Source organism: Colobus angolensis, unplaced genomic scaffold (genome assembly GCF_000951035.1).
Source record: "Colobus angolensis palliatus isolate OR3802 unplaced genomic scaffold, Cang.pa_1.0 Scaffold78, whole genome shotgun sequence".
Classification (NCBI taxonomy): Eukaryota; Metazoa; Chordata; class Mammalia; order Primates; family Cercopithecidae; genus Colobus; species Colobus angolensis.
The window spans coordinates 5,104,520-5,116,361 of NW_012121598.1; the positions used below are offsets into that span (position 1 = coordinate 5,104,520).

Consider the following 11,842-nt stretch of genomic DNA (forward strand, 5'->3'; position numbering starts at 1 on the left):
ATTATGGAGGATTCCCTCTTTTTCTGTTGATTGGAATAGTTTCAGAAGGAATGGTAAAAGCTCTTCTTTGTACCTCTGGTAGAATTCGGCTGTGAATCCATCTGGTCCTGGACTTTTTTTGGTTAGTAGGCTATTAATTATTGCCTCAATTTAAGAACCTGTTACTGGTCTATTCAGGGATTCAACTTCTTTCTGGTTTAGTCTTGGGAGCATGTATGTGTCCAGGAATTTATCCATTTCTTCTAAATTTTCTAGTTTATTTGTGTAGAGGTGTTTATAGTATTCTCTGATGGTAGTTTGGATTTCTGTGGAATTGGTGGTGATATCCCCTTTATCATTTTTTATTGCATCTATTTGATTCTTCTCTCTTTTCTTCTTTATTAGTCTTGCTAGCGGTCTATCAATTTTGTTGATCTTTTCAAAAAATCAGCTCCTGGATTCATTGATTTTTTGAAGGATTTTTGGTGTCTCTATCTCCTTCAGTTCTGCTCTGATCTTAGTTATTTCTTGCCTTCTGCTAGCTTTTGAATGTGTTTGCTCTTGCTTCTCTAGTTATTTTAATTGTGATCTTAGGGTGTCAATTTTAAATCTTTCCTGTTTTCTCTTCTGGGCACTTAGTGCTATAAATTTCCCTCTACACTCTGTTTTAAATGTGTCCCAGAGATTTTGGTATGTTGTGTCTTTGTTCTCATTGGTTTCAAAGAACCCCCAAAATTAATTGCATACCTAGGAATAATTTTTTTAATGAGCAACATATTTATGCAGAAAACCTGAAAATGCTTCTGAGAGGCACAAAATATGACTTAAGTAGCTTGAAATACATGCTATGTTCTTGGATAAGAAAATTCAGCATCATAAGGATATTAACACTTCTTAAGATAATCAATAAATTTAACATCATTCTAACAAAAAATCATGAGGAAAGTTTAAGCAAAACAGTTAAGAGAAATCTACAGGAAAAAAAAAAAAAGAGCACTGAAAAACAATTAGTCTTACCAAATGTTAGAGCCTTGTCAATGTCAATAATTTTTTTTTTTTTTTTTTTTTTTTTTGACATGGAGTCTCATTCTGTCACCCAGTCTGGAGTGCAGTGGTGAGATCTCAGCTCACTGCAACCTCTGCCTCCCAGGTTCAAGCAAATCTCCTGCCTCAGCCCCCCAGGTAGCTGGGACTATAGGCATCCACCACCACGCCTGGCTAATTTTTATGTTTGTAGTAGAGACGGGGTTTCACCCTGTTGGCCAGCCTGGTCTCAAACCCTTGACGTCACGTGATTCTCCTGCCTCACCCTCCTAAAGTGCTGGGATTACAGGCATCAGCCAACACGCCCAGCCTTTGTCAACAATTAAAATAGTATGATACTAACATATGCATAGAAAGAAAACACATCAAAAATTCAGTAATAGATCTAGTACACAAGAGTTTGGCATGCTATAAAGGTAACATCCCAAATCAGTGAAAAAGAGGATAGGATTTTAAATAAATGAGTAAAGTCAGTAATCATCTGGAGAAAAATACGGTTGGACTTATGCTTTACCTTCTACACCAGGATAAAATCCAAATGAATCTAAGATTTAAACGTAAAACATTAACTCTATAATGATGGTGTGCTTCATATCTAAGACATAAAACTCAGTGATGGAGGAAAAAGTGATAAACTCAACTACATGAAAATAAAATATTTTTCATGGCAAAAATACCAGAAAAAATAATCATGGGACAAATGACAAATTGTGAAAAGAATACATAAAACTCATTTCACAGACAAATACTTATTTTCCCCAATATAGAAATATACAAATTAATTTTTGTAATAGACCACCCAATAGAAAAAAATGGATAAAAAAATTATGAACCAGAAACTTACAGAAACATAATTAGCTCTCAAACATATGAAAATATGTTGAACCTCACTTATAATAAGAGAAGTTAAAATTAGAATGAATATTGATGTACCTATTTTTCATATAATCTCACCAAAGATCATAAACTTTGATAAAACATTGTGTTGGTGAGAGTGGGGGAAATCAGACATTCTTACACTTGTTTGTGTCAGGGTAAACTGTTATAAATTCTAAAGAAGGCAATTTGCAATATTTATCAAATTACAAATGCATATATCTTTTGATTTAGCAATTCTATTTCTAGAAACAGATTCTATATTCTCTAACGTGAAATAACATATGCACCCAGTTTTTGGCTTTTTTTGCTGCATTTTCTTTACTAGAAAAATATTGAAAATCCTAAATGTCTTCATATAAATTTTGGAACATCAATACAACAAAATTCCATTCAGCCATTAAAAAGAGTGAGAAAGTACTTTTTTAAAACTAATCTAGAAACATCTCCAAGATACATTGTTGAGAAAGTTGAAGAACATTATGTAAATTATGCCACCACCTATGTAATTATATTTCTCCACTATGTAAAAGGTGGGGAAATACGATTCCTTGTATCTGCATAAATATGTCAAGAATAAAAAACAGGAGGAACTCTGTGGTTGGTTCAGTAGTATAAGAAGGAATTCTGAATCATATTAACCTATTTTTTAATGTTATGCATTAAGTATCTCATCTGGTCTTAGTGGAAATCAGGACACTAAAAGTTTACCATTTTCTTAAAACCACATATAATTTGAAATTGAAACTAAGAATAAAATTTTATCACTTCCACACCTGAGTTATTTCAGTCTTCTGATCCAGGTCATCAGGTACTTCACCTGACAAAACAAAAATTGAGAATTAAAAGTAAGTGAAATTGAAATTAGATTAGACATTTAGTTTTAAGGAATACACTTATTATTTATTATATCACCATTACTAAATGGCATTATGAATTTAAACAGGGGAACGGTTTTAGGAGTGTTTTCAAATTGTAACCCTAAATATGGCATTATACAGTGAGACATTCGTGTTTACCCAAGATAGGACTAAAATGCAGTAGGCATTAAAACAAAAATGAAGCAATCATGTTTCTCTGTAAATGTTATCATTCTGTTATTACATTATCTATGATATTTGCAAGAGGCAAATTTCTATCTTTCACGTTATTCCCACTGTTGAGAAATCCAAAATTATATCCTTGCCAGACCAATTCTCCGCAATGCAGAACTTTGCCTATCTTGGTCTGGGCCAGATACATCTGTATAATATCAAGCTCAAATTAGCATGTAGACCTTAAACAATGCCAGTATTCTCTGCAGTCAGATAACATAGCCACCCATATGCCAGAAATGTAAAATAACTTTTTTCTTAGTATAAAGCTAATATGTGCTTATTATAGATACAATGGAAAATAGGGGACATTTACAATAGAAAATAAAAATCACTTCCTTTCATCCAGAAATAACTAGTATTTATAGAATGATTTTTATTGTGGATTTTTATATACACATATATTCACCACATTGTTCATAAACTTCTTGTTTTTACAGTTTTTAACCATGCAAAGTATGAGAATTTCTCCTATCAATCAAATTGTCTTGAATCTTATTTTGAATCGTTGTATAGTAGCCCATGATTATAGATGTAGCATAATTTACTTTCGCTTTCCCTATTGTGAGGCATTAATTTTTTTTTTATTTTACTTGGCATTGGAAGGTTTCATACTATTTGCCAGGATTATATTTCTTATAATAATAATGAGTTACTTAAAGAAACTATCATCCAAGTGAACAGACAACCTACAGAATGAGAGAAAAATTCTGTGCTGACAAAGGTCTGATATCCAGAATCTATAAGGAACTTAAACAAATTTACAAGAGAAAAAACCTGTCAACTCCCATTAAAATGTGGGCAAAGAACATGAACAGACACTTCTCAAAAGAAGAATAAATGAGGACAACAAAAATATGAAAAAAAGCTTAATATTATTGATCATTGGAGAGAAATGCAAATCAAAGCCACAATGAGATACCGTCTCACGCCAGTTAGAATGGCTATTACTAAAAGGCCAAAAAATAACAGGTGCTGGCAAGGTTGTGGAGAAAAAGAACCTCTTACAGTGGGACTGTAAATTAGTTCAACCATTGTGGAAGACAGTGTGATGATTCCTCAAGGACCTAAAGGCAGAAATAACATTTGATCCAGCATTCCAATTACTGGGTATATACCAAAGGAATATAAATCATTCTATTATAAAGATACACATACACATATGTTCATTGCGACACTATTCACAATAGAAAAGACATGGAATTAACCTAATGCCCATCATTGATAGACTGGATAAAGAAAATGTGGTACATATACACCACGGAATGCTGTGCAGCCATAAAAAGGAATGAGGTCATATCCTTTGCCAGGACATGGATGGAGCTGGAGTCCATTATCCTCAGCAAACTAACACGGGAACAGAAAACCAAACACTGCGTGTTCTCACTTGTAAGTGGGAGCTGAATGATGAGAACACATGGACACACGGGGGATACAGCACATACTGGGGCCTGTTGATGTGGGAAGGGAGAGCATCAGGAAGAACAGCTAAAAGAACAGCTAGGCTTAGTATCTAGGTGATGGGATGATCTGTCCAGGAAACCACCATGGCACACGTTTACCTATGTAACAAACCTGCACATCCTGAACATGTACCCCTGAACTTAAAAGTTGGAAAAAAAAAAAAAAAAAGAATTACTTGAATCAACCTGTGCCAGGCTTTTAAATTATCACTGATCCTTATAATAAACTTGTAAAGTGAAGATTTTCATTTCCGTTTTATGGATAAGAGAATGAAAGAATGGTTAAAAATAACATGACTAAATGAAAACTAAAGTAAGCATAGTGGGTTTTTTAATCTAAGTTCTCCCTCTCTTCGCTATACAATGCTATGAGCACCCACCACTCGACAAGCAGTTCTATTTGTTGTTTCTCTGGGCCGTTGGTCTGAATCTGGAATGCTGTACAGCTGTGGTGTGGGAGGAGCCCCTGAGCTAGTGAATGAACCTGGCCTAGCACCTGGAATTTAAATCTCAAATTCACTGTGTTATGCTCTAGTGGTTACCCTGTATGCAGTCACTCTAATAAAATGATGGAAAAAAGAAAAAGAAAAAAAATGTGTCTTTGTGTTAAATGGTCTGCCTCCTCCCTACAATAAAAGCCCATTTACAGGGCTGGTGATGAAAGTGAAGAAAAATTGCCTAAGAAGATAATATTTCTTACCCAGGAAATAGAAGATTTAGATAAATTACAGTCGAATGTTACATTTTCCCAAGGCCTGCATCTGTGATATTAATATGCCCAACTTGTATGACAACAAGGAAAAATGATTCTGAAACATTCTGTGAGTGCTTTAGTAAGAATTTCTTTTAATGGCATTATAAATGCATTATAAATTATAACAGCACATAAAATAAGAGTCTAAAGGATCACTTAAATCTTTAAGTTACTTTCCTGTATTTCATGAGAGGAATTACAAGCTATCATGGGATTTGTGAATTTGGAGATTTGCAAAGATCTTGTGAAAGTCAGGGGCCTTCTCCAAAAATAGAACCTTTATCACAAAATGTGATAAACATTTCTACAAATGAATCTTGGGCCACATGTCTGATAATTCCTTTAAGATTGCTTCCTAGAAGTGATTGTATTATTAGATCAATATGTGGAAAAAAAAAAAAATCCAAAAAGTCCCCAAAATTCAAAATATTTTCAATATTCTGCTTAAAAGTTTCCTATTTAAACTACTTTTTGGGTTAAAGCAATATTTTTAGAAAGCCTCTGAGAATAATGTCCAATGGGAACTTTTTAAGGAAAGGTTCTGTTATTTACCAGTCATCATGATACTGATATAAGATTAATACATTGATATAACAATACCACTGTGGGCTTGTGGAAGTCCAGGCTGGAAATCATCTTGTCCACTACCAGAGATGGCGGGAGAGGAAACTGGGAGTGGAAGACAGCTGAGGAAACCATAATGACCATGGGTTATATGGATGTGGGTAACCAAAGGAGGTCAAAAAGTAGGAGATTGCAAACATCAACTTCTTCTATTTCTTAGTTTTGTTCAGGGTCAAATCTTGCTTTAAAATACTTGGCAATGTATGAAGTTTCCCATCAGGGGACAAAGGAAAGGTTTTCCCTCTTTCTTGGATTTCCTTTACTTCCTGAGATTTCTGTACTGACAAACTGGACACTCAGAGTCCCGTGAAGGGACATTTGGAGACCAGAGGAATCCACAGAAAGTTCCACAGAGCCTCTGTGCTCTCAGCAGAAGGAACAATATGCAAATCAGCCAGCATTGGGGTGACAACGGTCACATATAAATGGAATGCTTGAAAAGCCAAATATAGAGCATGTATTTTGATAAAAGCACACAAACAAGAAGTGGGTATTAATGAAACAGCTTATCTGGCCATTCAAGGCAGCCCTGTAAATGAATAGTAGATTCCCAAAACCATGTGCACTTACATAAACCCCAGAGCTGATAGGAATCAAGTATAAAATGCTGCCCTTACTGAGATAACTCGGATAATCAAGAACTTGCCCACCCTAGGACATGGTTCTATTGAGCACTACAGAACAGAATCACACAGCTGAGGGGACCAGGGCAAGATGGCCAGATGGGAACAGCTCCAGTCTGTAGCTCCCAGTGAGATCAACGCAGAAGGGGGGTGATTTCTGCATTTCCAACTAAGGTACCTGGCTAATCTCACTGGGACTGGTTAGACAGTGGGTGTAGCCCACGAAGGGTGAGCAGAAGCAAGGTGAGGTGTTGCCTCACCCGGGAAGTGCAAGGAGTCAGGGAACTCCCTCCCCTAGCAAAGGGAAGCCTTGAGGGACTGTGCCATGAAGAATAGTGCATTCCAGCCCAGATACTATGCTTTTCCCAAGGTCTTCACAACCTGCAGACCAGGAGATTCCCTATCAGGGCCCTGGGTTTCAAGCACAAAACTGGGCAGCCGTTTGGGCAGACACCGAGCTAGCTGCAGGAGTTTTTTTTTATACCCCAGTGGCACCTGGAATGCCAGTGAGACAGAACTGTTCATGCTCCTGGAAAGGGGGCTGAAGTCAGGGAGCCAAGTGGTCCAGCTCAGCAGATCCCACCCCCATGGAGCCCAGCAAGCTAAGATCCACTGGCTTGAAATTCTCACTGCCAGCACAGCAGTCTGAAGTTGCCAGCACAGCAGTCTGAAGTTGACCTGGTATGCTCAAGCTTGGTGGGGGGAGGGGCATCCACCATTATGGAGGCTTGAGTAGGCAGTTTTCCCCTCACAGTGTAAACAAAGCCGGGATGTTTGAACCAGGCAGAGCCCACCACAGCTCAGCAAAGCCTCTGTAGCAAGATTGCTTTTCTAGATTCCTCCTCTCTGGGCAGGGCATCTCTGAAAGAAAGGCAGCAGCCCCAGTCAGGGGATTATAGATAAAACTCCCATCTCCCTGGGACAGAGCACCTGGGGGAAGGGGTGGCTGTGGGCACGGCTTCAGCAGAATTAAATGTTCCTGCCTGCCAGCTTTGAAGAGAGCAGCAGATCTCCTAGCACAGCGCTCAAGCTCCACTAAGGGACAGACTGCCTCCTCAAGTGGGTCCCTGACCCCCGGGTAACCTGACTGGGAGATACCTCCCAGCAGAGGTCGACAGACACCTTACACAGGAGAGCTCTGGCTGACATCTGGCAAGTGCCCCTCTGGGACAAAGCTTCCAAAGGAAGGAACAGGCAGCAATCTTTGCTGGGCTGCAGCCTTTACTGGTGTTACTCAGGCAAATAGGGTCTGGAGTGGACCTCCAGCAAACTCTAGCAGACCTGCAACTAAGAGGCCTGTTAGAAGGAAAACTAACAAACAGAAATGAATAGTGTCAACAGCAACAAAAAGGACGTCCACACAAAACCCCATCCGAAGGTCACCAGCAACAAAGACCAAAGGTAGATAAATCCACAAAGGTGAGGAAAAACCAGTGCAAAAAGGCTGAAAATTCCAAAACCCAGAACGCCTCTTCTCCTCCAAAGGATCACAACTCCTGACAGCAAGCAAACAAAACTGGACAGAGAATGAGTTTGACAAATTAACAGAAGTAGGCTTCAAAAGGTGGGTAAAAACAAACTCTTCCAAGCTAAAGGAACATGTTCTAACCCAATGCAAAGAAGCTAAGAACTTTGTAAAAAGGTTAGACGAATTGCTAGCTAGAATAACCAGTTTAGAGAAGAACATAAGTGACCTGATGGAGCTCAAAAACACAGCACAGGAACTTCATGATGCATACACAAGAATCAATAACTGAATCAATCAAGCAGAAGAAAGACTATCAGAGAGATTGAAGATCAACTTAATGAAATAAAGTATGAAGACAAGATTAGAGAAAAAAGAATGAAAAGGAACCAGCAAAGCCTCCAAGAAATATGGGTCTAGGTGAAAAGACCAAACCTACATTTCATTGGTGTAGCTGAAAGTGACGCGGAGAACGGAACCAAGTTGGAAAACACTCTTCAGGATATTATCCAGGAGAACTTCCCCAACCTAGCAAGGCAGGCCAACATTCAAATTCAGAAAACACAGAGACCACCACAAAGATACTCCTTGAGAAGAGCAACCCCAAGACATACTCGTCAGATTCACCAAGGTTGAAATGAAGGAAAAAATGTCAAGGGCAGCCAGAGAGAAAGGTCAGGTTACTCACAAAGGGAAGCCCATCAGACAAACAGTGGTTCTCTCTGCAGAAATCCTACAAGCCAGAAGAGAGTGAGGGCCAATATTCAACATTCTTAAAGAATTTTCAACCAAGAATTTCATATCCAGCCAAATTAAGCTTCATAAGTGAAGGAGAAATAAACTCCTTTAAAGACAAGGAAATGATGAGAGATTTTTGTCACCACCAGGCCTGCCTTAGCTTCTGAAAGGAGCACTAAATATGGAAAGGAATAACCCATACCAGCCTCTACAAAAACATACCAAATTGTAAAGACCATCGACGCTATGAAGAAACTGCATCAACTAATGGGCATAATGACCAGCTAGAATCATAATGACAGGATCAAATTCACACATAACAATATTAACCTTAAATGTAAATGGGCTAAATGCCCCAATTAAAAGATACACACTGGCAAATTGGATAACGAGTCAAGACCCATTGGTGTGCTGTATTCAGGAGACCCATCTCATATGCAAAGACACACATATGCTCAAAATAAAGGGATGGAGGAATATTTACCAAGCAAATGGAAAGCAAAAAAAAGCAGAGGTTACAATCCTAGTCTCTGACAAAACAGACTTTAAACCAACAAATATAAAATATATTAATATATAAAAGAGACAAAGAAGGGCATTACAAAATGGTAAAGGGATCAATGCAACAAGAAGAGTTAACTATCCTAAATATATATGCAGCCAATACAGAAGCACCCAGATTCATAAAGTAAGTTCTCAGAGACCTACAAAGAGACTTAGACTCCCACACAATTATAGTGGGAGACTTTAACACCCCATTGTCAATATTAGACAGATCAACGAGACAGAAAATTAACAAGGATATTCAGCACTTGAACTCAGCTCTGCACCAAGCAGACCTAACAGACATCTACAGAACTCTTTATCCCAAATCAACAGAATATACATTCTTCTCAGCACCACATTGCATTTGTTCTAAAACTGACCACATAATTGGAAGTAAAACACTACTCAGCAAATGCAAAAGAACAGAAATCATAACAAACAGTCTCAGACCACAGTGCAATCAAAGTAGAACTCAGGATTAAGAAACTCACTCAAAACCACACAACTACATGGAAACTGAACAACTTGCTCCTGAATGACTACTGGGTAAATAATGAAACAAAGGCAGAAATAAATAAGTTATTTGAAACCAATGAGAACAAAGAAACAATGTACCAGAATCTCTGGGACATAGATAAAGCATTGTTCAGAGGGAAATTTATAGCACTAAATTCCCACAGGAGAAAGAGGGAAATATCTAAAGTCGACATCCTAACATCACAATTAAAATAACTAGAGAAGAAAGAGCAAACAAATTCAAAAGCTAGCAGAAGACAAGAAATAACTAAGATCAGAACAGAACTGAAGGAGATAGAGACAAGAAAAACCCTTCAAAACATCAATGAATCCAGGAGTTGGTTTTTTGAAAAGATTAACAAAATAGACAGACCACTAGCCAGAATAATAAAGAGGAAAAGAGACAAGAATCAAATAGACACAATAAAAAATGATAAGGGGGATATCACCACTTATCCCACAGAAATACAAACTACCATCAGAGAATACTATAAACACCTCTATACAAATAAACTAGAAAATCTAGAAGAAATGGATAAATTCCTGGACACATACAACCTCCCAAGACTAAACCAGGAAGAAGTTGAATCTCTGAATAGACCAATAACAAGTTCTGAAATTGAGGCAGTAATTAATAGTCTACCAACCAAAAAAAGCCCAGGACCAGAGAGATTCACAGCTGAACTGTACCAGAAATACAAAGAGGAGCTGGTATCATTCCTTCTGAAACTATTCCAAACAATAGAAAAAGAGAAACTCCTCCTTAACTCATTTTATCAGGCCAGCCTCATCCTGATACCAAAACCGGGAAGAGACACAACAAAAAAAGAAAATTTCAGGCCAATATCCCTGATGAACATCAATGCGAAAATCCTCAATAAAATACTGGCAAACCAAATCCACCAGCACGCCCAAAAGCTTATTCACCATGATCAAGATGGCTTCATCACTGAGATGTAAGGCTGGTTCAACACATGCAAATCAATAAACATAATCTATCACATAAACAGAATCAATGATTAAAACCACATATTATCTCAACAGATGCAGAAAAGGCCTTTGATAAAATTCAGCACCCCTTCATGCTAAAATCTCTCAATAAACTAGGTATTAAGGGAATATATCTCAAAATAATAAGAGCTATTTATGACAAACCCATAGTCGATATCATAATGAATGGGCAAAAGATGGAAACATTTCCTTTGAAAACCGGCACAAGACAAGGATGCCCTCTCTCGCCACTTCTGTTCAACAGAGTATTGGAAGTTCTGACCAGGGCAATCAGGCAAGACAAAGAAATGAAGTGTATTCAAATAGGAAGAGGGGAAATCAAATTGTCTCTGTTTGCAGATGACATGATTGTATATTTAGAAAACCCCATTGTCTCAGCCCAAAATCTCCTTAAGCTAACAAGCAACTTCAGCAAAGTCTCGGGATACAAAATCAATGTGCAAAAATTACAAGCATTCCTATACACCAATAATAGACAGAGAGCCAAATGATGAGTAAACTCCCATTCACAATAGCTACGAAGAGAATAAAATACCTAGAAATACAGCGAACAAGGGATATGAAGGACCTTTTCAAGGAGAACTACAAACCACTGTTTTAGGACATAAGAGAGGACACAAACTATGGGAAAACATCCCATGCTTGCGGATAGGAAGAATCAATATTGTGAAAATGGTCATACTGCCCAAAGTAATTTACAGATTCAGTGCTATCCCCATCAAGCTACCACTGACTTTCTTCACAGAATTAGAAAAAACTACTTTAAACTTCATATGGAACCAAAAAAGAGCCCATATAGCCAAGACAATCCTAAGCAAAAAGAACAAAGCTGGAGGCATTATGCTACCTGACTTCAAACTATACTACAAGGCTACAGCAACCAAAACAGCATGGTACTGCTACCAAAAGAGATATATAGACCAATTGAACAGAACAGAGGCCTCAGAAATAATGCCACACACTTGCAACCATCTGATCTTTGACAAACCTGACAAAAACAAGCAATGGAGAAAGGATTCCCTACTTAATAAATGGTGTTGGGAAAACTGGCTAGCCATATGCAGAAAACTGAAACTGGACCCCTTCCTTACACCTTATACAAAAATTAA

At 37.7% G+C, this 11,842-nt stretch overlaps 1 protein-coding gene across 1 annotated transcript in view; it reads right to left on the reverse strand.

Annotated features, from left to right (window-relative positions):
- The window catches only part of ATP8B4 (ATPase, class I, type 8B, member 4), a 257,644-nt gene that overhangs the window by 104,067 nt on the left and 141,735 nt on the right, over nucleotides 1-11,842 (reverse strand). Inside the window, exon 14 of the mRNA XM_011928601.1 lies at nucleotides 2,676-2,719. Coding sequence (XP_011783991.1) covers nucleotides 2,676-2,719 — 44 coding nt within the window. The remainder of the gene's footprint in view (nucleotides 1-2,675; nucleotides 2,720-11,842) is intronic.